At 42.9% G+C, this 24,968-nt stretch overlaps 4 protein-coding genes and 1 long non-coding RNA gene across 11 annotated transcripts; 1 reads left to right on the plus strand and 4 right to left on the minus strand.

The window, feature by feature from the left end:
* Positions 1-98: 98 nt before the first annotated feature.
* On the minus strand, positions 99-3,644 carry rpp14 (ribonuclease P/MRP 14 subunit). 3 transcript variants are annotated; one of them, XM_076025179.1, is made up of 6 exons: positions 3,537-3,644; positions 2,949-3,086; positions 2,755-2,839; positions 2,372-2,448; positions 2,187-2,265; positions 804-999 (listed from the first exon to the last, which is right to left on the minus strand). In XM_076025179.1, the coding sequence occupies exons 2-6, from the start codon at positions 3,041-3,043 to the stop codon at positions 943-945; spliced, it is 393 nt and encodes a 130-aa protein (XP_075881294.1). In that variant the 5' UTR covers positions 3,044-3,086; positions 3,537-3,644; the 3' UTR covers positions 804-942. The 3 variants fall into 3 exon arrangements, with proteins under 3 accessions (XP_075881293.1, XP_075881294.1, XP_075881296.1); XM_076025181.1 differs by having other exon boundaries at positions 3,528-3,586; XM_076025178.1 differs by lacking the exons at positions 2,372-2,448; positions 2,755-2,839; positions 2,949-3,086; positions 3,537-3,644 and having other exon boundaries at positions 99-999; positions 2,187-2,259.
* Positions 3,645-4,185: 541 nt separating this feature from the next.
* On the minus strand, positions 4,186-8,694 carry LOC142887489 (monoacylglycerol lipase abhd6-A-like). 2 transcript variants are annotated; one of them, XM_076025176.1, is made up of 11 exons: positions 8,481-8,694; positions 7,667-7,802; positions 7,320-7,429; positions 6,661-6,764; positions 6,330-6,489; positions 6,094-6,207; positions 5,849-5,981; positions 5,607-5,764; positions 5,123-5,177; positions 4,794-4,894; positions 4,186-4,718 (listed from the first exon to the last, which is right to left on the minus strand). In XM_076025176.1, exons 4-11 carry the CDS (start codon positions 6,762-6,764, stop codon positions 4,539-4,541), a joined length of 1,005 nt encoding a protein of 334 aa, XP_075881291.1. In that variant the 5' UTR covers positions 7,320-7,429; positions 7,667-7,802; positions 8,481-8,694; the 3' UTR covers positions 4,186-4,538. The 2 variants fall into 2 exon arrangements, with proteins under 2 accessions (XP_075881291.1, XP_075881292.1); XM_076025177.1 differs by lacking the exon at positions 7,667-7,802.
* A 569-nt stretch (positions 8,695-9,263) lies between these two features.
* Positions 9,264-16,913, minus strand: LOC142887488 (monoacylglycerol lipase abhd6-A-like). Of its 2 annotated transcripts, XR_012926545.1 has the most exons (10): positions 16,773-16,913; positions 14,397-14,502; positions 13,402-13,561; positions 13,102-13,215; positions 12,073-12,205; positions 11,827-11,984; positions 11,263-11,317; positions 11,007-11,107; positions 10,475-10,712; positions 9,264-10,374 (listed from the first exon to the last, which is right to left on the minus strand). XR_012926545.1 is itself a non-coding variant. In XM_076025175.1 (9 exons), exons 1-9 carry the CDS (start codon positions 16,819-16,821, stop codon positions 10,533-10,535), a joined length of 1,056 nt encoding a protein of 351 aa, XP_075881290.1. In that variant the 5' UTR covers positions 16,822-16,913; the 3' UTR covers positions 9,264-10,532. The 2 variants fall into 2 exon arrangements, 1 of the variants encoding a protein (XP_075881290.1); XM_076025175.1 differs by having other exon boundaries at positions 9,264-10,712.
* LOC142887491 (uncharacterized) lies at positions 11,868-13,349 on the plus strand. Its single transcript, XR_012926546.1, has 2 exons — positions 11,868-12,006; positions 12,076-13,349. It is a non-coding gene; the product is annotated as an uncharacterized LOC142887491 (long non-coding RNA).
* Positions 16,914-17,867: 954 nt separating the features above from the next.
* On the minus strand, positions 17,868-24,150 carry LOC142887492 (monoacylglycerol lipase abhd6-B-like). 3 transcript variants are annotated; one of them, XR_012926547.1, is made up of 10 exons: positions 24,008-24,150; positions 22,758-22,863; positions 21,789-21,948; positions 21,489-21,602; positions 19,975-20,107; positions 19,729-19,886; positions 19,217-19,271; positions 18,963-19,063; positions 18,431-18,668; positions 17,868-18,330 (listed from the first exon to the last, which is right to left on the minus strand). XR_012926547.1 is itself a non-coding variant. In XM_076025182.1 (9 exons), the coding sequence occupies exons 2-9, from the start codon at positions 22,859-22,861 to the stop codon at positions 18,489-18,491; spliced, it is 1,005 nt and encodes a 334-aa protein (XP_075881297.1). In that variant the 5' UTR covers positions 22,862-22,863; positions 24,008-24,149; the 3' UTR covers positions 17,868-18,488. The 3 variants fall into 3 exon arrangements, 2 of the variants coding, with proteins under 2 accessions (XP_075881297.1, XP_075881298.1); XM_076025182.1 differs by having other exon boundaries at positions 17,868-18,668; positions 24,008-24,149; XM_076025183.1 differs by having other exon boundaries at positions 17,868-18,668; positions 23,937-24,017.
* Positions 24,151-24,968: the final 818 nt, after the last annotated feature.

Raw genomic sequence — 24,968 nt, forward strand, 5'->3', positions numbered from 1 at the left:
AGACGACCACTCAAATATGAGCCAGCCAGAGTGCCCATACTTAAACATAAGTTTAAACACTGCAATGTAATTAAAAAAAAACAAAAAAAAACCCACAATTTAAAGTGTTAAGGATTTTTATTCTGTTCTTTATTATTTCATACATTAACTACAATGCAGTTTTTCCAGAAATAAAACAAAACAAAGTAATCAAGTAGGTCACAACTTGACCACCTTTTTATTTTTTAAAGAAACATCTGTCCAGTTGAACAATTTTAAATAAAGATTTTAAAAAAAATGAAATGATGGAACAAACCCATCTAAATCAGAGTCACTCCCATTGGAGTCTGAGTAATTTCAATCCCAATATATCAGGGGAAGCTGCAGTGAGTCCGACCAGGATGTTTGGTCGTCGCCTCACCCTCCGCTCTCATCTCCCCTGCTGATCCTCCGGCATCATCACCATCACCTCGCCCTCCATCACCACCTTGTCCTTCACGGAGCACGTCACGGCGATGAAGGCAAACGACATCTTGATCTTGCTGACTTCGGCCTCCGCCAGCACCTCCTCGCCGATGTACAGCGGCGCGGGGAAGCGGATCTCCTGGTAGAGGAAGATGCAGCCGCGACCCGGCATCCTGGTGCCGAGCACGGCGGACATCAGGCCGTTGATGAGGACGCCGTGGACGATGGGCCTCTCAAAGGAGGTGGTGCTGGCGTAGGCTGGGTCCAGGTGCAGGGGGTTGGAGTCCCCGGTCAACTCGGCAAACAGCTCCACATCCCGGGCGGAGAACGCCTTGGTGAGGGAGGCCCGCTGGCCGATGTGGAGCAGCCGGCTGGAGGCTGCTGTCAGTGGCCAGAGACGCAGCCAGGGCTTGTTAAGGATAGTGCTCCACCTGAAACTCATTCTGAAATAACCACACACACACACACACAAATCCTCCTCGTGCTCCCTCTTCTTCTTCAGTCCAACTGCAGCTCTCGACTGTTTCCCGTTAGCGCAAGCAGGAACGGAGACACCTGGAAATGGCAACAGAAACACATTTGATGTACTTAATAATGATGTAATGTAATGATTTATGCCCGTTTGTTTAAATACGGGTGCCAGGTCTGGTTACGTCCCCAACTTTCCTGCAAATGCTCTAGTTAATTTGTCAAAAAGTCAAAACACACCGTGTCTCACAGTTGCGACATATAAGTGCGTGGGAGGAAAAAACAACATGAATCCATTATAGTTCTTAAATTAACACCTATTTTTCAATAACAACTCCAGATCTATGAAGCTGTGCTTTGCTAGCATCTTTGATGTAAGCATGAGAGTATTTTTTCAATGTTGAATTATTATTGTTGCGAGACAACAAGACAACCTGTATTCCAGTTAGATCTTCATCAGATTTTGTTTTACAATTAACAATCTTCAAATCTTTTTTCTTCAGGTTCTGTAATAAGATAAACTACTAATTGTTTTGTTTTTTGCTCCTGATCCAATTTGATAATTCCTTAGGAAAGAATGCTCAAAATCAAAGCACACTAATAATGTGGGGCTGGACTATGCATGTGATACAGTTACATAATTGTGTGACATGCTGTCTCGAGTCCAGTGGCTATCAGAGCAGAAATGAAAGCCACGGCTGTCCATGTGTTCCTCTTTAACTTCATCCCTGTGTCCATGATGTCCGTATAAAAGCGATCAGACCACAGGAGGTTCCAACGGACACATGATGAGGCACATGTTTAGACCGCATGATCACACATGGGGGCTTCAATGTCATCCATGTCAGATCATTAAGTAGAGAATTTAAAACCATGTGGGAAAATTAACATTTCCCAGAAAAATAAGAATGATTATGTCAACGCATTTTTTGCGGAGCAAAATTTTTAGAATACACCAAGGCTGCTGACAAACCCACAATGATGTCTGAGCCAATATCATAACTATAATATGTGTTATCTATGTGTCGTCACTGACCAGGTTTTGTGTTACCTTGAGAAATGTACAGGTTCATTTCGCCAGTCTGCTTTTCTTTAAATGTGGAGACCGCAGACTACTGTATTTGCTTAAGTGGGTGCAGGACGTGTGATAGCTTTGTTTTTAATGTCAGGCAGATAAGGGCATCAACGGCATTTCTCAAAAAACCATACACAGAGAGACTTAGGTTAAACAGTTCTTTTTTTCTCTCTCAGCATTTAGGATATAGACCACTGACCTGCAGCACTCTGAAGGCACAGGGCTGATCCTGGTAGCAGCCAAGCAGCGTCAGGGAGCTCCACAGCTTCACCAAACTCCTAAGGACGGGGAAATAAAATGCATCATGAAAAATGTACAAAACAATGCATTCACAAAGAGTATAGTTTTTTTTTTTTTTTTTAACTCAATAGTCTTCTAACTCACTTGCTGTCCACACGTAGAAAAGCTGTGAGGGTGTTCTCATCATATTTCAACAAGTCAAAGTTCAATGCTGCTCCCACCTGGAGAACACAAGTGAAAAAAAAAAAAAGAAAAAAAAAGAAAGAAATGCAAAATCATACGACAGCAGGGGTGGGAAAAGAAAAAATCACCATCGCCAAATTGCCACCATCATGTAATCTGGTGATCTTTGTTCAGTAATCAGTATGTCACTTATTTAGGAGATAATATGCTTTGATCATTACATTTTCAACCATCTATAACCCTTCAATTTACCACAACGTATATCAGAAAAGAAAATTCAGAGGAAAAGGAGCGTGTGAATCCAATCAGGTGCGGCTGAACAGTTGAACTTTTGATGGACTCACCTCTCCAAACAGATTCCTCAGACCAGTGATGATAAACAGCTTCAGTTCCACTGCACTCAGTCTGGTTGATTCATTCTCCAGCACACTGACCACAAACAACATATGTCACAAAGTATGTAGAAACCCAGCAGTCTTGTAAAAATCATCATGACAGAATTGACACGACGCAAAGTGAATGAACACAGGTGACTTACAGGCAGACCTTCATGTAGTGGTATGGAGAGGCGTTCTTTAACACAACTCTTTGGTAAACTGCAACTTCTTCCTTCTCAGTGTCCCCTCGTTTCATTGTATTCACTCATCGGGTGGCCAGCAGCAGGCCGCTCAGCTCACTGAGTGCCACACAACAGATCAACAACTGACTGTTAGAACATGTGCACATCGGCTTTTTCATGATCAAAACACGTCAGACGTCAAGTGGTGCATATTTCATGACGTTGCTGTTTAACAAGTGTAAAACTATTCTTGTACGTAATCTGACATCATGCCACTTTCTAATCGTGTGGCTGCATCTGCATAGTGCATCACTGTGTAACACAACCACACGGGGCAACAACAATAATACCAGCAACATGTGAAAACATCAGGGCCGATAAGCAGGCTGCACAGCTTGAAGCTAAACTAGCCAAACCGCGGGGAGGTCAAGCTACATTAGCTCGTTTACGAGAACTTAGCTGGGACAAACTTAGTAATTACAGACAGAAACATTTACGTCTTTCTTTGGTGGGGAGGTTCGACTGAAGTTTGAAAATTTCAAACACATTAATTCCGACCTCGCTTACCAACAACGGTTTTGACACGGACGGAAGACAGTGGCAGCATGCGCAGCGTCTCATAGTTGCGCATGCGCAGTCAACAGAAAGCGCTCACAAAGATGTGCGATCGACAAAGACGATCACTCTGCTTCAATTTACAAGTCACAAAGGAATGTAAGGCCCAAGCCTGTGTAATCCAACCACGCCAGCGCTTGATGTACAGGTAAAGTGCTTGTCTTGCAACACAGGTAACAGTACGCAAACCGTACACAAACACTAATTTGTTATCTAATCTCAGTTCCTACAGTTTACCCTTCATTCCAGGTCCTAGTCCACTCACTTGGCCTGGAGTCACACTGAAGTCAGACCTCAGTAATTTATGTGGCTTTTTTTTGTCACCAACTCTGTATAAATGTCATGGTGAGGCCGTGATGTCATATAGTTATCTAATGCCTGACTGATTACCCCTTTACTAACATGAATGGCGTTGACAGATGATGATCATTCAGCGCCCACTGCTTATCAATTGGACATTATTTAGATAGATAGTGATGTAATGGTTTACGACATACTCTCTGGAACTGACTATAAAAACAAACAAATGTGTTTGTTTACTACATTCATGTGGGTTACACTCAAACATAAGTAGGAAGTAAATGGGCGACTATCATGAAAATACTTTCAGTTATTTTATTTGAAGGGAATGGCACTTTCAAATGGCAGTAAAGTAAATGTTATGGCTACACATAACTTTTTAAAAAATGATAAAAAAAAAAAAAAAAAAATTAAAACACCCTAGTTTTCCTCCTTGGTCTGTAAGCGTGTTACAGCATCTGAAAACTCCACAGTGAACATCAAGCACACTTTTTGTTTGCATGTAAACAATATAATGGACATTAGCTTTGTTAAAATACATTTAACATTCTCTTTAATTTCATATGACTCAAGTTCCATCATAGATGTCATCCAGAGAGTCTCAATCCCATAATTGCAAGAGATCAGCAGTCCAAACGTTTTCAAATACTTCCATCAGGGATCTTTCTTTGCATTTTTCCTTTTGACTTCCTGTGCGGACAGGAAATCCACAATGATGTCGGCAGCTCTCCTGGGTAGCTCTAACGCGATAGCATGACCACAGTTGTCCAGCACATCCACCTTAGAGTTTTTCAGCCCCGCCTGTAGCACTGCTGTCCCTGACACGTGTAACACCTGAGAGAGGAGACAAGCAGATGAGCTGATGGAGATTTGCACCATCCACACTGCAGCCTTGTGATTTATTGTTACCTGGTCTTCTTTGCCCCAAATGACCTGCACAGGGGCTGTGATCAAATGTAGGCTGTTGTGCAGCAAAAAAACAGACTCCTTGTTGATCATCCCAATGAATACTGAGCGACACACAAAAAGCAACAGTTTAGTACAACAAAGTAAAAAAAAAAAAATGCTTGGGAAGCATACAATATACGGATAGAGACACTTCTGAACAACGTTGTAATTAGAATTCCAGTAAATGACAATAACATGTAGGATGATTAAGTAAAAACATGAAAGGCCTGAAACACATCTATAAACTTAAACTTATATAAAGGAGGGTGTAAGAAAAGAGGTTCACTGACATTCTTTGAAGAAAGCATTGTCAGGGAGTCTGTTGTCAAGAATTCCCTTCAGAACCTGACGAGACAAACACACACACACATGTTAAAGGGCCTCCTACTCTGCATCTGACATAATCAACATTATGTTATCTACTTGCTTTTTGAACACTATTTGTCATTTTGGTGCACTGCAATGTTTCAGGTCGTCAAACACGTATGGAATAAATATGCTGATGACCTTTTTTAGTTATTGGTTTTGTCTTTAAGAATGATCACCCTTTTCTGAGCGGCTCACTTTTGAAATCAAAATTGTGCACTGTGGCAAAACCTCTCAAAGGAAAGTCATGCCAGTTTCGTTCTTAGGGAAATTACTTTTTCCACTTTAGTGACAGAAGATGAACAATAAATAAATAGAATTCCATTTTGTGGAAAAATTGAAAATGGAAAGAGATTTGGTGAGAGGAAACCCATTTTTCCAGAACATTGCATCGGCTGTGTAACTCACTTGCTTGGGGAGCGTGGCAGGCTTGTAGCAGCCCAACTTCAGAAGGTTCCTGAGTTCCTGGAGCGTGGAGGGGATCAGGGCAATTGAGTCTGTCTGTTGCCTCTCCTGACTCTCCCTAAAATCCACCATGAACTTTGACTCTGTGGGACAAATGAGACCTGGAGAAGTGGAAACAGTTATTACACGGTCTCAGGGCTTCTGGAGGTAAAACAGTCAAACTTGAAAGCACGTGCTCAGTTTACCTGATGGGCAAATCAAAGTGAGGCTGCACACGTTGGCGGGGTACTGGGCAGCATAGACGCCAGCAACGTGACCACCCATGGATGTCCCAACCAGGTGGAACGGCCGTTTGTCAAGGTCAACGCTCTGAACAAACTGCAGAAATTGAAACACAAGAAAGAACTGAAAAAGAAGCACTTCTTCTAAACTGCAGGAGCGTCAACCAGAGAGGACGTACAAGCGGTTTTGTGTGCCATGGGCTACAGACCTGGTGCACTCTGCGGACCTGGCCCGGGTAGCTGTAGTCCTCGGCTCTTGTGCGACTCGTTCCCGCGTGTCCTGGCATATCCAAACACACGACATGCCAGTTTTGGGGGAAATACTGCAGGGGGAAGATAAAGACGCCCGACTGGTATGAAAGGCGCTCAAAAGAACATTTCAACTCTAAGCAGACTGGCAGAGCTGCTCATGACGCGTCCATCATCATTGCAGAGGTGCCGGTACCTTGATGATGGGTAGCCAGGAGTCCTTGTTGGCTGAGAAGCCGTGCAGCAGCAGCACAGAGTGTGTGGCGCCTCCTGGTGTCCCGCGGCTTATGTAACTGAAGCGGTAGCTTCCATGGTAGGAACAGTGGGCCACCATTCCCATGCTGAGACGACGGAGCCTGGGGAGGAGGATCATCATCATCATCATCATCATCATCATCATCAGTGACAAGCTCTTTAGTTTGGCCTTTTGCACTACAATTAAAAATAAACCTAAAGTTAAAAAAAAAAAAGAAAATCTAATTTAACTTTTGTGCAGTACGCTGAAAAAATGTACTGGGTCTGTTTACCTTTCGCATGCTTTGATCAGTCGTCCAGGACAGAAGAAGTAGAGGGCAGTGAGTGCGACGAAGAGGAGAGCAAGGGTTCCGAGTAACAAGATGATCGGCACCATCTTTACACAATTAAAAAAATTAAATGAATGAATAAGACACACAAACACTCACATTGCGTCCTATCGTCCAGTGCTGCTCACCTCAAAGAGGTGTAAAGAATCTACCGCCTGCTCTGTTTTAACTGATATAGGAAGATAGAAAAGGAGAGCTGGCGATGGATTCAATTTGCCAGCTGGCCGTGCATTCAGAGAATCTTCTGGTTTGCCAGCTTACCTTAAGACTGTTCTGATTATCTGTGCTCTGGAAAATGTGTTCAAATATTTGCTGATTTTTTTGCTGCGTGATTATCAAAGACAGCAAGACATATCCTTTTTAAAGTTAGCACCAGATTGTCCAATGACCAGAAGTTGGTTTTATTTCTATCAAATCATAGCACAAACAATAACACATAGTACACAAAATAGTATAGTTATAGATATACAGTTTCTTGCATGGTTGGGACTTAAACCTTTGATTGATGTGCCATTTACTCTACTGAGAGACTGATATATATGCAGTGAGTATAAGGTTTAATTAATTTTCCAATAGCGTTTTGTGGAGGAGCAGCAGCCTACCTTCGTCTTCGTCGCCTCTCGCGCTTTGCTCTTCAGTCAGCTCCTCTTTCACCTCTTCTAAATTACTAAACAGTCTGCTGGAGTTACCGTGAGACACCTCTGCATTCAGGCTGAGCAAGACAGAAACAGGCCGTTAATACAAAGTGACAGCCTTAGAACACACACACGCACGCACACACACACAGAAAGCCATAGTTAAACCCTAATGACTATTTAAAACACCATGTCAGGTGTTCCTGGTTCCATGTGGACACAGACTCACACAAACTGCTGATAGACACAGTGAGAAAGTAAACTTTTTTTGATGTTTTCAGTCAGACGTGTAGGTTGAGAGAGGTGTTATTTACCTTGACAGTTTCAGAGGTAAGTTTCTCCTTCTTCAGAAAGCCTCCATCGGATCAGGAAACAGGTTAATCTGACATTCCTGAACCTACCACACCCGCTGCCAGTTGGACACTTTCTGAAAGGAGCAGGAAGTCACCTCTGAAACAATCAAGGTAAAAAAAAGCCTCTTACTCAACCGATGTCTGACTAATATAATAAATGTTTATGATTAAAAGGCAAACTGGATGAACGTGCTACAAGAATTAGTGTCAAGTGTCACGGGGACCTCAGAATGACCAAATCTGACTATTTATTGTGGCTAAGAAAATAACCAAGAGGATAGTATTCACTGTATTTGCTTATTTCCCACTAAGAAAAGTTCCTTTGAGCTTTATGCCCCCAGTCAAGTGAAGGAGTTATATTTTGCATCCCTGCTGAATCCTGCTACAGGTCTGCAGACAGCTGCTTGTCAGGACTTCCTCACTCAGAGTCTCAGACGTCTACTTCTGAGCAGCAGCTACCTTTGCTTGCTGTCCTCGGGCTCTCTGGGACCAGGAACACTGTGTTGACTCTGTTTATATTTACCTTTTGACTAAGGCAGGCACACTTAACGTTTGCGTGTGTCAAATGTTAATAAGTAAGCACACAAACACACAAATTGTAAAATTGTGTGCATTGAAAAATGCATTGAATTAAAAGGTTGATGAAATAATCAAAGAAGAAAAAAGGCAGTCTTTGAGGTTAGAACTAACTAAAACATGACAACAAACATACATGGAAATATATTGTATAGATATGGTTGCATATTGTATGTAGTTAATACGTGCTGCATTATACCTGCTACTGAGTCCTTGTTGGTTTCCTCCACGAGCTTCTTCGTCCTTCACCCAATGAACGTCTCATCCTCCTGACTTCTATTGGAAAATGCGCTTCAGTCTTCAATCACACGCATAATTTTTGCGCACGTCATCACATGTTCTCACAGCACACCCTGACGCCGCCCTTTCGGTCAAGGCCCACAACAGACTGCACTACAAACAAGGTAAGAGAGGTTACTTTTAAAACACTCCATAAAGTTTTATGTTTTTATTTATTTTTTATTTTATGTGAAAAAAAAAAAAAACAATCTTATAAAATAAAAGATAAATATTGACACTCTGATCTTTTTATGGCAATGCATATGAAACAATATCTTTTTTTTTTTTGATTTGATTTGTTTTCTTGATTGACCTTCAAAACCTTTTAAAAACCTAAATTGATTTTTCATTTAAATTGAATACACATCATATACTTTATTGTTTGTTGAAAAAAATCAAAAGATAAACCTATAATCAACCACATAATTCTCATACTTGCATCTTAATTCCATAGTCACTGTTCTGAATAAGCTAGCCAATTACCAAATATTGTTTTTAAAGTTGCGTTAATCTTATTTATAAAGTATTAATCAGAGTTTAAACCCAAAAGTAACCAAAACAAGAACTTTTCACTTTGTGAAAAGTAGAAGATGGCATGAACTTTACTGTACCTCGAGCCCTTTTCAGCCAGCGGCTTTAAAAAACTGCTAGATTTTGTTTCTCATAGAAATACATGAACCATGAAACAGCACATTACAGAATGAACAATTGCTTCTGTTTATTTTTAGGGCTATGTTCTAAGATATAGTTTCATTTATTTTTTTTATGGAAGTCAGAAAAAAATGTCATGACTTGAAATGACAGAACAAAAACAACTGGAACTGCTGTTTTCCCCCTCTAATTGTGAGAACTATTTAAGCCACAATGGTTAATCAAAAGTCTTTAATTTGTTGAAGTAATTCAACAGATTAAGTTATAGAAAAACGAAAAATAAAAAGTGGAATTGAGAAAAAGTTGTCCTTGTACATCCTTCAGGGTTTACGGTGTCAGGTGTTATTACTCTGCAAATAATTCAAATTATCAATGCAGATTTGTGCAATTTATTGAACTGTTGGCTCATTACTAGAAAATCAGTTTATAAAATGAGTCTACATATTTTCATTTGTCTTTTATCCTGCCATGGCAAGCTAACATTAATAAAATGCTTTACCATTATCAAGTCAGAAAACTATTGTTTAAGATTAGTCAAGTGCGCCACCTAGTGGCAGGAACAGTTCTGGGTCAGGGCGCAGCCAACACAACCCTCTGCAGTTGATATGTTGTTGGCTTGTTTTAGTATTGAACTTCTGTTTGAAACGTACTTGATCTGAACAAAAAAGGACTTGCAAGAGATTCAGAGAAAAGTCTGACATTTGTGTTTTCTGACTTAGAAAGTGTGAAGTTGCTTTCTGATACAAAACCTGGGCAGAAAATATGCTACCATTGGACAAATACAATCCCTCTACAAGATGAAGCATTCCTCTTGTGCAACAATCTCTCATAGTTCATCCACATTTTTGCCGTTTTGTGGATGTAGATGTCATCAGGCTGCAGTTTACCGTCGTTTCAGAGTTTTAGAAATGAATATTTGACAGAATTTCCTATACATTCACAAAATAATGAGAATTTTCCTCAATCAATATTGATACAAGACAGAACAATTGAACTAAAACTGCTTGAAGGCAGCGTCCTATTCTTTCACATAGTTTGTAGTTTTAATTTAACTTTGTTTTTTCCATTTTCCTTTCTTCCAACAGCAACAGGCTGAGCAACAACAACGTCCTACCACCTGCTCCATATAAGTGCGTTCATGTTAATACACAGTAGTCGACATCCTGGTTAAGAAAAAAAAAAGAAAAACCTTATAGCTATAATATAACAAGTATCATCATTCAACTGATTATTCATCCCTGACACGATTCCCACCCGCATGACCTTCACCACATTCCCACATTCTCTCGGTCTCCGTCATCTGATCCCGACGTTTGTCCCTTCACAGACTCTTCTTCGTGCCTTCACCTTTGAGGCCCTGCGCGGTGAGGAAGTCTATGATAAGTTTAGCAGCTTTCCTGGGTCGCTCCAGCCACACCGAGTGACCACAGTTGTCCACCAGGTCCACCTGGCAGTTTGAAAGCGCCGCCTGCAGCACAGCCGCTCCCGACACGTGCAGCACCTGAGAGCGCAGACGTCTTACTGAGCCACTCACACAACTCGAACATACAACCTCCTACATCCAACATCTTTTTATCCCATAAAATACGCTTTACTTACTTGCATTCTGGAAACTTAGTTGTAATTGAAGTTTTCAGAATACAGTTCTAAGATTCTTGAAACTTTAAGTAGCAGAATGCAAATACTGCACATATTTATGCACCCAAATGCACTAATATTTGTTTCTGATTTCAGGGTCTCTTCTTGGACACCATAAAAAAAACAAAAAACATGCTACATTGTGAGGTATCATTACCTCATCTTCCTTTCCCCATATGACCTGCACAGGCGAGGTGATCTGGCGCATGTTCTCCTGCAGCGAGTGACGAGACGTCTCTCTGACAAGCTCCATGAACACTGAGCGGCAAACACACACACACACACACACACACACACACACACACACACACACACACACACACACACACACACACAGCAAACACAACATAAATTTGAAATGAAGGGACTGAAGACCGGAAAGAAAATAGGGCAACGTCTGAGTAGATACTGACGTTCTTTGTAGAAGGCATTGTTGGGGATCCTGTTGTCCAGAAGACCTCGCAGAGCCTAGTATGCACACAGACATGCGTGCACGCACACGCGCACAAACATGTCAACGTTTTGCAGGACTGTCCAATATGCTGACTCTCTAATAGATGCTGTGGTCACCTACAATTAAAGACTTTACAGTCACTTCCACATCTGCAGCAACCAGTGAAAATTGCTGCAGATGTGGAAGCTAAAGATTTTTTTTTATTTTTTTTTTTTAAAAAACCTTCCAAAAGAAAATGATGAAAACTTTTTGTAAACCAGAAGACAGAAGACTTTTTCAGTCTCGATCACCCAAATTCTCCTATCGTCTCAAACACACTTGAAATTTCAGTTTGATGCTGTTTTGTTGGGTTTTAGAGGGGTTCATTTGGACTTGCAATTCATTGTAAGAGGAAAATAGTGAGAACAAGTACGTAGGCTGCACAGAGATTGGGACCTATTAACGTCCCGTTCCACTTTAAAGCCTCAAAAATGCCACAGCTTTTAGCTAGTTTAGTGATTTCGATCTTAGTCGTTGTCTGTACCGGCCCGGGGAGATTCTGCGGCTTATAGCAGCTGAGGTTCAGCATGTCCCGTAACTCCGGGAGGGTGGAGGGGATCAGAGGGATGGAGTCACCCTGCTGAACCTTCTCTATCTCCCTCAGGCGAGCGACAAACTTGGTCTCCTTGGGATAAATCAGGCCTGGAGGGGAAACATCAGAGAGGTGCGTCTGTCAGCCTCAAGATTTGAAACTAGGATTTAAAACTCATCATCATCGTCATTCGTTTACCAGATGGGCAGACCAAGGTGACGCCGGACAGGAAGGAAGAGTACTGGGCAGCGTACACCCCCGCGACGTTGCCGCCCATTGACGCTCCCAGCAAGTGGAACGGCCTTTTATCCAGACCGATGCTCTGCACAAACTGCACGGAGGGAACAACAGCTCAGAGAGACGGAACAATGCTTCGTTTTCATCACATCTGGAGACGCTTCTGAGGAAAAACCAAAGGCCACCATCGACATTTAACAGTATGGCAGCCCATTCATTTCAATGGAGTTGCTCACTTCAGAAATTTTGCTTTCCAGGCACATAGAGCGTGCCCAGCATGGATGTATTATAAGAACTGGATACCGGACTGGCAATATGTGCGGCGTGACGATTTTTTCCCAGTGACCACTCGAGGTACTGCAGCAAAAAAATCTCATGTGCCCAAAAAGTATTTTCCCCCATAAACCGCAATACAAAAATAAACGCTTTTAAAACGGCTGACAGGACGACTGTGACCTGAAACGGGATTCATAGCAAATCTTTCAATTGTAGATTTTTCACTTGTGGTCTTTTAGTCGTTTAAAAAATTAGAAAGGACGGAAAATCACCAGAAAAGACGTTTTTCTTTTTTTGTATAGGGAAAAACGCTTTTTGGGCCACACAGGGGTTTTGGCTGCAGTACTTAGAGCGGTCACTGGTAAATTATTTTTCCAATGGCCACTTTTTTGAGTTCATACATACAATTAATCTGTAAAAGAATAACCTATTAAACACATGTAAATACAATAGAAAACAAACGGATGTTTAAATCAACCATCACTGATCAGTTGTCTGGCTGCACTACGGCAAAAACCTGGTGACAGAACATCTTGTGCTCAAGAAGAAATTGTGCCGTGCTGCTCCTCTAAAAGTAAACCGGAGCGGATTGTAACGAGGGATAAGAGATCAAGGCAGGGAAGTAAGGGCCTCAAAGGGTGAACTTTGACCCTTACGCCACATGTTGTACAATAAGAGGGCCTGAATGGTTCCCGGCGACGCACTGACACAGACCTGGTGGACTCGGTGGACCTGACCCGGGATGCTGTAGTCCTCTGGCCCGGTGCGGCTCGTCCCCTCGTGACCCGGCATGTCCAGACACACAACATGCTGGCTTTCAGGGAGAAACTGGTGGAGAGGAGAGAGTGATGAGATGAGACGAAAGGCGCTGACCCAGCATGATGTGATCAATGTGTGTGTGCACAAGTGTGTGTGCTCTTCCATGGTAAGAAATAAATAATGAAATAAAGAAGTAAAATTGATGCCTGGTTTGCAATTCGGAACCAGCAGTTGGGTCTGCAGCGGGTGACTTACTGGGACTAAGGTCAGCCACATGTCCTTGCTAACGGAGAAACTATGCAACAGCAGCAATGAAGGTGTTGAGCCCCCCGGTGTTCCACGGCTGGAATAGCAGAAGCGATAGCTCCCATTGTAAGAATAGCGGACCACCAACCCAATCTTGCGACGCATGTACCTGAGGAGAAGGAGGAAGGAGAAGGTGGTGGAGGATGATGTGAGGTTAAAATTTTAGCTTTTACAATCTGCATGATGGCCAACATGACTGATAGGTGTATTAATTTTAAACTGAGGCCACTGGGATTAATTCCCTGATAACAAAAATCCAAATAAATTGGAGCCGAACTTCAATATTTGACTATTTCATGGACTTACAGTCATCTGCAATCAAAGCATAGCAAAAACAAATCTCTGGAATGAGGCAGTGTAAATATATCAAACACATCGGTGTATCAGAGTGCATGCAAAATATGTATGAAATGTATGAACGTGCAGCAAAAATAGGAATAAGTGAAATCTTGGAACACACATAAAAGTGTGTGTGTGTGTGTGTGTGTGTGTGTGTGTGTGTTCGTGTGTTCGTGTGTTCGTGTGTGTGTGTGTGGAAATAGAGACATGGAGCTATTATTTTTTTATCAGTTTGGACAAAGTTCAAGGTGAGAGTCCATTTTCCTTCATAATAAAAGCTGAACAGACATGTGACTTGGACTATTTGCCATTGAGATTTCATATCGGACTTTTACATAAATCCAGATGACTGGCAGATGATCAAAAATCCTGTGACTAGTAGCAGCGTTGTCCCCCAGGAGAGAAAGGCTTATGCTGGTCAACCCAGAGCTGCATAACAGCACTTCCAACAGTGAGCGTTTCTCCTTAACTTTGTCTTTTCTGAGGGCTGATTAAAAACAATTCCTCTGAAGCTCTGATTTGTTTCCGGTGGTGCAAGCAGCTTCGGATAAGCACAGTTACATGGTCACATCTGAATGTTCGCTTCGTTTAATAAACAGTGTTACCAGTTGTAGGCTTTCAGGAGCTTTCCGGGACAGAAGATAAGCGAAGTGATGAAGGTGAAGAGAGGCACAACCACAAGACCGCCTGCCAGTGTTATGAGCTCCATCGCTGTCAAAGTCAGATGCATAACACGTTATTCATTATGTCACATCAGCCCTCAGTCACTGACCTCAGAACAGAGAGGATCCATTCACACCACATTCATTGATCCAAGTCACAGACTATAGAAACCACGTAGGGATATAAAGATATTATTTTCGCATTGAGTTGTTTATCAAGTCACTGAAGAGGAGCATGGCAACACGGTGGCGCAGTGGTTAGCGCTGCCGCCTCACAGCAAGAAGGTCATGGGTTTGATTCCGGGGCCCGGGCCTGGGACCTTTCTGTGTGGAGTTTGCATTTTCTCCCTGTGTCTGCTTGTGTTCTCTCCAGGTTCTCCAGCTTCCTCCCACAGTCCAAAAACATGCATGTGAGGTCAATTGAACATTATAAATTGTCCGTAGGTGTGCATGCGAGTGTGAATGGTTGTCTGTGTCTATGTGGCCCTGCGATGAACTGGCGACTTGTCCCGGGTGTAGCCTGCCTTCGCCCTAAGACAGCTGGGAGAGGCTACAGCAGACACTTTTAAGCTGCTTTTCTGCTACACTTCATTTACTTTTGGCCCCTGCCCTGGTTATTTCACCTCCATTATGCATTCAAGTTCACTCATTTGAGTTTACTTTGAGTTTGGGGGCAAAAATTCACTTATTTTGTGATTATTATTAATTAGATCGAATCTTAATAAGAAGAAGTTGCCCAAATATATTTGAGCTTCAAAACAAAATGTCACTGACAGAAAACTGCAGTTTCTCAGCTCACTGGGCAGCCAGCAGCGCACTGTTGGGTAAACACTAGTAAGTGCAGCAGTGGAATCCACATCACCAGGTTTCAGATCATAACATAGTAGTATTCGTGTACAAACAACCAGGGTGGTAGAAGAAACTCGATACTCGGTAGTGGATCAGTTTCATGCCAGTTTCGGCAAACAGGAGAACAACACGCACAGCACTGACAGAGCCAGAGACGCATCCCGGCTGCGACACAACACGGCATCAAACACTCATAAAGGTAGAATATGGAAGGTCAACACAGCTATGGGCCGCCGTTTGTAAAGTTTGTCATGCGTAAAATAATAGCAACATTTTGTCACATTTAGCTTCAAGTCGTGTTTTTAAAAAGTTGTGTGCATTTTTGAAAGTCACGTTTTTAGCACATTTAACTCTTAAATATAAATGTTAAATCTAAATCTAAATGCTAAATCTAAATGTTAAATGTTAAATGTTAAATCTAAATCTAAATGTTAAATCTAAATCTAAATGCTAAATCTAAATGTTAAATGTTAAATCTAAATCTAAATGTTAAATCTAAATCTAAATATTATATCTAAATGTTACACCTAAATGTTTCCGGTGAAACTGAACATTTAGCTAATCTGCACATTCAAGCTGCCGGCAACCGGAGGTACCACAATAAAAGCTCGACGATGTTGAACTCTTTAGTGTCAAATAACGAATAAACAACTATCTTTTCGGGGGAAAAACTGCCTCTTGGACATAGATTGGTGGTTTTAACTACCCAAAAATAACAAACCCGTTTGGAGATACTATATTTTACAAGTACCTTGAGTGTTTAGTGTCACTTAGTTTTGTACGGGACTTGCGCAGCAGAGCTCGCTGTCTTTCGACTTACGACCTATAGCCCCTACAGCCAGCCACAAGGGTGTGGCTCATGACCTGCGCCTGCCTCCATAATACGGGGCGCCGTTTGTAAAGTTTTTCATTCGTAAAATCACAGCAACATTTGTTTCGTATAGCCGCCAAAACGGATCTGCCGTTGTTTTCTGCCAGCGCCTACTCGGACATGTTAACAGTGTATAAAGGGCCACGGTTGTGGAGACTGTCGAGAGACAGCAAGCTCTGCTGCGCAAGTCCCGCGCAAAACTAAGTGACACTAAACACTCAAGGTACTCGTAAAATATAGTATCTCCAAACGGGTTTGTTATTTTTGGGTACTTAAAACCACCAATCTATGTCCAAGAGGCAGTTTTTCCCCCGAAAAGATAGTTGTTCTAGATTTAACATTTAACATTTAGATTTAGATTTAACATTTAGATTTAAATTTAAAATTTGTATTTAACATTTAGATATAAAGACTTAAATGTGCTAAAAAGGAAAAAAGAAAGTGACTTTCAAAAATGCACACAACTTTTTAAAAACACGATTTGAAGCTAAAATGTGACAAAATATTGCTGTTATTTTAAGCATGACAAACTTTACAAACGGCGGCCCATACACAGCGATCACCCACAGGTTAGTTCTCAGACACGAGCAGTCCCCTACCTGCCCTGCCGGCTCCTCTTCCTCTTCCTCTGGCCCGCAGATTTGCCATCCAGTCGCTCCTCTCCTCCGCTCCGCTCCTCCCTCTCCACTACCCCTGTTTACGCCAGAAGCGTCTGCAGCACATTGTGTGTTACGATGAAAATCAACCGGATCCACCGTGTTTTTACACTATTGACTTCCTGTCAGAACGATCCCACCTGCTACAATTGACGCAGGAGGGACGCGGCAAGCGTCAAAGAATAAATTCTGGCGTTCTTTTCCAGCGGCTCGCGTTTTACTGCTTCTGGGACGCTTCTGAAACGCGGATGCTCTGCGCCTGGTGTAAACCTGCTCATTGACTTGAGTGGCCGCGTTTCACTGCGTCGACGCGCACGCTCTGCTGACGCTCCAGCAGCCTCCCACACAGGACGCGTTTTACGAGCAGAGCGTCTCGCGCAGCGGCTCGATCGGTTCACCCGAGGATTGCAAGATCGCGCGACAACCCAGGTAGTTTTCGCGTGTTTTTAAAGAAAACAACAATGAAACAAAACATCGATACTTTGAGACTCGAAGTATCGATGTGTGTAAAAAAGAAAAATAATAATAAAGCGAACTGCTGGCATCATACTAAATGCAGGTATTTAAAGTATAGATGCATTGGCGCGTTTACATGCCGTCAAATTATTATTTTTCTATCCGAGGGGGATCCGGGGATTGAGAAAAAGTTGTCCTGAACATCCTTTAGGGTTTACGGTGTCAGGTGTTATTACTCTGCAAATAATTCAAATTATCAATGCAGATTTGTGCAATTTATTGAACTGTTGGCTCATTACTAGAAAATCAGTTTATAAAATGAGTTTACATATTTTCATTTGTCTTTTATCCTGCCATGGCAAGCTAACATTAATAAAATGCTTTACCATTATCAAGTCAGAAAACTATTGTTTAAGATTAGTCAAGTGCTCCACCTAGTGGCAGGAACAGTTCTGGGTCAGGGCGCAGCCAACACAACCCTCTGCAGTTGATATGTTGTTGGCTTGTTTTAGTATTGAACTTCTGTTTGAAACGTACTTGATCTGAACAAAAAAGGACTTGCAAGAGATTCAGAGAAAAGTCTGACATTTGTGTTTTCTGACTTAGAAAGTGTGAAGTTGCTTTCTGATACAAAACCTGGGCAGAAAATATGCTACCATTGGACAAATACAATCCCTCTACAAGATGAAGCATTCCTCTTGTGCAACAATCTCTCATAGTTCATCCACATTTTTGCCGTTTTGTGGATGTAGATGTCATCAGGCTGCAGTTTACCGTCGTTTCAGAGTTTTAGAAATGAATATTTGACAGAATTTCCTATACATTCACAAAATAATGAGAATTTTCCTCAATCAATATTGATACAAGACAGAACAATTGAACTAAAACTGTTTGAAGGCAGCGTTCCTTCACATAGTTTGTAGTTTTAATTTAACTTTGTTTTTTTCATTTTCCTTTCTTCCAACAGCAGCAGGCTGAGCAACAACAACGCCCGACCACCTGCTCCACATAAGTGCGTTCATGTTAATACACAGTAGTCGACATCCTGGTTAAGAAAAAAAAAAGAAAAACCTTATAGCTATAATATAACAAGTATCATCATTCAACTGATTATTCATCCCTGACACGATTCCCACCCGCATGACCTTCACCACATTCCCACATTCTCTCGGTCTCCGTCATCTGATCCCGACGTTTGTCCCTTCACAGACTCTTCTTCGTGCCTTCACCTTTGAGGCCCTGCGCGGTGAGGAAGTCCATGATAAGTTTAGCAGCTTTCCTGGGTCTCTCCAGCGACACCGAGTGACCACAGTTGTCCACCAGGTCCACCTGGCAGTTTGAAAGCGCCGCCTGCAGCACAGCCGCTCCCGACACGTGCAGCACCTGAGAGCGCAGACGTCTTACTGAGCCACTCACACAACTCGAACATACAACCTCCTACATCCAACATCTTTTTATCCCATAAAATACACTTTACTTACTTGCATTCTGGAAACTTAGTTATAATTGAACTTTTCAGAATACAGTACAAAGATTCTTGAAACTTTAAGTAGCAGAATGCAAATACTGCACATATTTATGCACCCAAATGCACTAATATTTGTTTCTGATTTCAGGGTCTCTTCTTGGACACCATAAAAAAAACAAAAAACATGCTACATTGTGAGGTATCATTACCTCATCTTCCTTTCCCCATATGACCTGCACAGGCGAGGTGATCTGGCGCATGTTCTCCTGCAGCGAGTGACGAGACGTCTCTCTGACAAGCTCCATGAACACTGAGCGGCAAACACACACACACACACACACACACACACACACACACACACACACACACACACACACACACACACAGCAAACACAACATAAATTTGAAATGAAGGGACTGAAGACCAGAAAGAAAATAGGGCAACGTCTGAGTAGATACTGACGTTCTTTGTAGAAGGCATTGTTGGGGATCCTGTTGTCCAGAAGACCTCGCAGAGCCTAGTATGCACACAGACATGCGTGCACGCACACGCGCACAAACGTGTCAACGTTTTGCAGGACTGTCCAATATGCTGACTCTAATAGATGCTGTGGTCACCTACAATTAAAGACTTTACACTGTCTGGAAAGGACAGTGAATTAGATAGAAATTGCTGCAGATGTGGAAGCTAAAGATTTTTTTTCTTTAAATCTTAGAAAAGAAAAGGGTGAAACCTTTTTGTAAACCATAAGACTTTTTCAGTCTCGATCACCCAAATTCTCCTATCGTCTCAAACACACTTGAAATTTCAGTTTGATGCTGTTTTGTTGGGTTTTAGAGGGGTTAATAGTGGAAAATAGTGAGAACAAGTACGTAGGCTGCACAGAGATTGAACGTCCCGTTCCACTTTAAAGCCTCAAAAATGCCACAGCTTTTAGCTAGTTTAGTGATTTCGATCTTAGTCGTTGTCTGTACCGGCCCAGGGAGATTCAGCGGCTTGTAGCAGCAGAGATTCAGCATGTCCCGTAACTCCGGGAGGGTGGAGGGGATCAGAGGGATGGAGTCATCCTGCTGAACCTTCTCCATCTCCCTCAGGCGAGCGACAAACTTGGACTCCTCGGGATAAATCAGGCCTGGAGGGGAAACATCAGAGAGGTGCGTCTGTCAGCCTCAGGATTTGAAACTAGGATTTAAAACTCATCATCATCGGCATTTGTTTACCAGCTGGACAGACCAAGGTGACGCCGGACAGGAAGGAAGAGTACTGGGCAGCGTACACCCCCGCGACGTTGCCGCCCATTGACGCTCCCAACAAGTGGAACGGCCTTTTATCCAGACCGATGCTCTGCACAAACTGCACGGAGGGAACAACAGCTCAGAGAGACGGAACAATGCTTCGTTTTCATCACATCTGGAGACGCTTCTGAGGAAAAACCAAAGACCACCATCGACATTTAACAGTAATGGCGGCCCATTAATTTCAATGGAATTGCTCACTTAAGACATTTTGCCTTCCAGGCACATAGAGCGTGCCCAGCATGGATGTATTATGCAGGCCTCCTGGGAGCAGCGAATGACTGGCAGCTAAGGGCGGACCTGGGGAAACGACTGAGATTCCCTGAAAACATCGTGGAAACCAGCCTCAGGCCAGACATTGTCCTGCTCTCAGAGTCATCTAAGCAGGTCGTTTTGCTGGAGCTAACAGTGGCCTGGGAGGAGAGGATGGATGAAGCAAGTGAGAGGAAGAAAGAGTAATATGCGGAGCTGGTGGGGGAGTGCCGCAGACGGGGGTGGCGGGCGCAATGTTTGCCAATTGAGGTTGGGGGAAGGGGCTTTGCAGGGAGGTCACTCTGCGAGGCCTTCGGCCTTCTGGGCATCACAGGGGCACGCAAGAGGAGAGCCATCAGTACAGCTTCCGAGGCGGCAGAGAGAGCCTCACGATGGCTGTGGATCCAGAGGGACAAGCAGTGGGCAAGTGCTTCTTGGACACAGGCCAGGAACTGATCACTCCCGGTCGGGTCGCCTAGGCGAGGGGGTATGAAGTTGAAAGACCCGAAACCCCCACTGAGGATGTGTCCAAGTAACTGCATCATTAGATGTATGTAACAATCATCTAAGAACTGGATACCAGACTGGCAATATGTGCGGCGTGACGATTTTCCCAGTGGCCACACGTGGTACTGCAGCACAAAAATCTCACATGCCCAAAAAGTACAATAATAAACGCTTTTAAAACGGCTGACAGGACGACTGCGACCTGAAACGGGATTCATAGAAAATCTTTCAGTTGTAGATTTTTCACTTAGGATCTTTTAGTTGTTAGGGAAAAACGCTTTTTGGGCCACACAGGGGTTTTGGCTGCAGTACTTAGAGTGGTCACTGGTAAATTATTTTTCCAACGGCCACTTTTTTGAGTTCATACATACAATTAATCTGTAAAAGAATAACCTATTAAACACATGTACATAAAATAGAAAACAAACGGATGTTTAAATCAACAATCACTGATCAGTTGTCTGGCTGCACTACAACAAACACTGTGTGACAGAACATCTTGTGCTCAAGAAGAAATTGTGCCGTGCTGCTCCTCTAAAAGTAAACCGGAGCGGATCGTAACGAGGGATAAGAGATCAAGGCAGGGAAGTAAGGGCCTCAAAGGGTGAACTTTGACCCTTACACTACATGTTGTACAATAAGAGGGCCTGAATGGTTCCCGGCGACGCACTGACACAGACCTGGTGGACTCGGTGGACCTGACCCAGGATGCTGTAGTCCTCTGGCCCGGTGCGGCTCGTCCCCTCGTGACCCGGCATGTCCAGACACACAACATGCTGGCTTTCAGGGAGAAACTGGTGGAGAGGAGAGAGTGATGAGATGAGACGAAAGGCGCTGACCCATCATGATGTGATCAATGTGTGTGTGCACAAGTGTGTGTGCTCTTCCATGGTAAGAAATAAATAATGAAATAAAGAAGTAAAATTGATGCCTGGTTTGCAATTCGGAACCAGCAGTTGGGTCTGCAGCGGGTGACTTACTGGGACTAAGGTCAGCCACATGTCCTTGCTAGCGGAGAAACCATGCAACAGCAGCAATGAAGGTGTTGAGCCCCCCGGTGTTCCACGGCTGGAATAGCAGAAGCGATAGCTCCCATTGTAAGAATAGCGGACCACCAACCCAATCTTGCGACGCATGTACCTGAGGAGAAGGAGGAAGGAGAAGGTGGTGGAGGATGATGTGAGGTTAAAATTTTAGCTTTTACAATCTGCATGATGGCCAACATGACTGATAGGTGTATTCGTTTTAAACTGAGGCCACTGGGATTAATTCCCTGATAACAAATATCACAACAAAATAGAGCCGAACTTCAATATTTGACTATTTCATGGATTTACAGTCATCTGCAAGCAAAGCGTAGAAAACACATTTCTGGAATCAGGCAGTGTAAATATATCAAAGACATCGGTGTATCAGAGTGCACGTAAAATAGGTGAATGTATGAACATGTGCTGCAAAAATAGGAATAAGTGAAATCTTGGAACACACATAAAAGTGAGTGTGTGTGTGTGTGTGTGTGTGTGTGTGTGTGTGTGTGTGTGGAAATAGAGACAGGGAGCTTTTATTTTTTATCAGTTTGGACAAAGTTCAAGGTGAGAGTCCATTTTCCTTCATAATAAAAGCTGAACAGACATGTGACTTGGACTATTTACTATTGAGATTTCATATCGGACTTTTACATAAATCCAGATGACAGGCAGATGATCAAAAATCCTGTGACTAGTAGCAGCGTTGTCCCCCAGGAGAGAAAGGCTTATGCTGGTCAACCCAGAGCTGCATAACAGCACTTCCAACAGTGAGCGTTTCTCCTTAACTTTGTCTTTTCTGAGGGCTGATTAAAAACAATTCCTCTGAAGCTCTGATTTGTTTCCGGTGGTGCAAGCAGCTTCGGATAAGCACAATTACATGGTCACATCTGAATGTTCGCTTCGTTTAATAAACAGTGTTACCAGTTGTAGGCTTTCAGGAGCTTTCCGGGACAGAAGATGAGCGAAGTGATGAAGGTGAAGAGAGGCACAACCACAAGACCGCCTGCCAGTGTTATGAGCTCCATCGCTGTCAAAGTCAGATGCATAACACGTTATTCATTATGTCACATCAGCCCTCAGTCACTGACCTCAGAACAGAGAGGATCCATTCACACCACATTCATTGATCCAAGTCACAGACTATAGAAACCACGTAGGGATATAAAGATATTATTTTTGCATTGAGTTGTTTATCAAGTCACTGAAGAGGAGTGTTAGTCTGAACTTTACCCTTTGTTTTGCGATTGTTTTTTTTATTTTTTTACTTTTATTTTTTTTAAAAAGCACCAATTAGTCACAGTTGCATAAGTGTACAGTTGGTATAATAGACCAGAAAATTTATCTCTGCAAGGAACACGTCGGTGGAACACACAGGTTTGTCATTGTTGGTAGAAAATGAGGAGTGCTGATTTAGATCTGCGTGGCTAAATTATGACTTTTTCCCCTCTTATGAATGCTTCTCATTCTGATCCCTCACCCCTGTCAATGATTTTACAGGGTGAATGCTTTTGGTGGTACCTTTCTGCTTTAGTCACTTTTAAGCTGCTTTTCTGCTACACTTCATTTACTTTTGGCCCCTGCCCTGGTTATTTCACCTCCATTATGCATTCAAGTTCACTGATTTGAGTTTACTTTGAGTTCAACCCATGCCAACAGTGGATTTTAGGACTTGAGCTCTGTTGAGATTTATCAGCACTGGGCAGTTGGTAATCAGATTAAATAGTTGGGGGCAAAAATTCACTTATTTTGTGATTATTATTAATTAGATCAAAACCAAAATAAAACAAGCTGCCCAAATGTATTTGAGCTTCCAAACAAAATGTCACTGACAGAAAACTGCAGTTTCTCAGCTCACTGGGCAGCCAGCAGCGCACTGTTGGGTAAACACTAGTAAGTGCGGCAGTGGATTCCACATCACCAGGTTTCAGATCATAACATAGTAGTATTCGTGTACAAACAACCAGGGTGGTACAGGAAACTCGGTACTCGGTAGTGGATCAGTTTCATGCCAGTTTCGGCAAACAGGAGAACAACACGCACAGCACTGACAGAGCCAGAGACGCATCCCGGCTGCGACACAACACGGCATCAAACGCTCACAAAGGTAGAATATGGAAGGTCAACACAGCGATCACCCACAGGTTAGTTCTCAGACACGAGCGGTCCCCTACCTGCCCTGCCGGCTCCTCTTCCTCTTCCTCTAGCCCGCAGATCTGCCCTCCATTCGGTCCGCTCCGCTCCTCCCTCTCCACTTTCACCCACTTACACAACACTCTTTCATCCACGCTTTGAAACGCCGTGGCGCGTTTACGTGCCGTCGGATTTTTTTTTTTTTTCCTATCCGGGGGGTGGTTCCGAGCGATGCATCCACACGAGGGCGCCACGATATCGGTACAAACTGTCGTAAAAGCTTTAATTTGAATTCTTACCACTTTACTACATCGGTGTGCGGCATCGGCGAATCTGAATACGGATAGATTTGGATTCAAGTGAGAGGGGAAAGCATCGAGTGATACACACCGCTCATATTGAAGTTTGGAACAATGTGAATTGAAACCTGACACAGGAAATTGCATGTCAGGTGGTTATTTCTCGACTTTCACCCAAATATTCATAATGGTTGGATGGTAAGATGATGGATGGATGGATGGATGTAAGGTGGTAGATGGATGGATGGATGATGGATGATGGATGATGGATCGATGGATGGATGATGGATGATGGATGGATGGATGGATGATGGATGGATGGATGGATGGATGGATGGATGGATGTAAGGTGGAAGGATGGATGGATGATGGATGATGGATGATGGATGGATGGATGGATGATGGATGATGGATGATGGATGGATGGATGGATGGATGATGGATGATGGATGATGGATGGATGGATGGATGATGGATGATGGATGATGGATGGATGGATGGATGGATGGATGATCTGCTCTTTCATCCACACAACAGAACCAAAGTGCAGTGGGTTCTACAAAGATCCCACCTTGGCTGACAATAGAAACAGAGGAATTTGGTGCAATATGTGCTCCTGCCATGGGACACTATTAAAAGCAACAAATCAAATGAGCTGTGTAAACCAAACACATTTTTTTCCTTAGTTTAGGACTAAAAATAC

The sequence above is a fragment of the Nelusetta ayraudi genome, unplaced genomic scaffold, assembly GCF_046127955.1.
Source record: "Nelusetta ayraudi isolate G7.1 ecotype Tasmania unplaced genomic scaffold, CSIRO-AGI_Nayr_v1 ptg000017l, whole genome shotgun sequence".
Taxonomy (NCBI): Eukaryota; Metazoa; Chordata; class Actinopteri; order Tetraodontiformes; family Monacanthidae; genus Nelusetta; species Nelusetta ayraudi.

What these genes read in the sequence shown, in the direction of transcription:
- rpp14 (XM_076025178.1), bottom strand. Translation starts at nt 886, where the DNA reads ATGAGTTTCAGGTGGAGCACTATCCTTAACAAGCCCTGGCTGCGTCTC.
- LOC142887489 (XM_076025177.1), bottom strand. Translation starts at nt 6,764, where the DNA reads ATGGTGCCGATCATCTTGTTACTCGGAACCCTTGCTCTCCTCTTCGTC. An exon ending in AGGTCCGCAGAGTGCACCAG is followed by an intron (nt 5,982 to 6,093) that starts GTCTGTAGCCCA and finishes CAATTTCTGCAG; the next exon opens with TTTGTTCAGAGCGTTGACCT. An exon ending in CTGCCACGCTCCCCAAGCAA is followed by an intron (nt 5,178 to 5,606) that starts GTGAGTTACACA and finishes TTGTCTCGTCAG; the next exon opens with GTTCTGAAGGGAATTCTTGA.
- LOC142887488 (XM_076025175.1), bottom strand. Translation starts at nt 16,821, where the DNA reads ATGGCAAATCTGCGGGCCAGAGGAAGAGGAAGAGGAGCCGGCAGGGCA. An exon ending in AAGAGGAGCCGGCAGGGCAG is followed by an intron (nt 14,503 to 16,772) that starts GTAGGGGACTGC and finishes TGACTTTGACAG; the next exon opens with CGATGGAGCTCATAACACTG. An exon ending in TGTGGCTGACCTTAGTCCCA is followed by an intron (nt 13,216 to 13,401) that starts GTAAGTCACCCG and finishes CCTCTCCACCAG; the next exon opens with TTTCTCCCTGAAAGCCAGCA.
- LOC142887492 (XM_076025182.1), bottom strand. Translation starts at nt 22,861, where the DNA reads ATGGAGCTCATAACACTGGCAGGCGGTCTTGTGGTTGTGCCTCTCTTC. An exon ending in CTCCTGAAAGCCTACAACTG is followed by an intron (nt 21,949 to 22,757) that starts GTAACACTGTTT and finishes CCTTCTCCTCAG; the next exon opens with GTACATGCGTCGCAAGATTG. An exon ending in CGCTGAATCTCCCTGGGCCG is followed by an intron (nt 19,272 to 19,728) that starts GTACAGACAACG and finishes TGTGCATACTAG; the next exon opens with GCTCTGCGAGGTCTTCTGGA.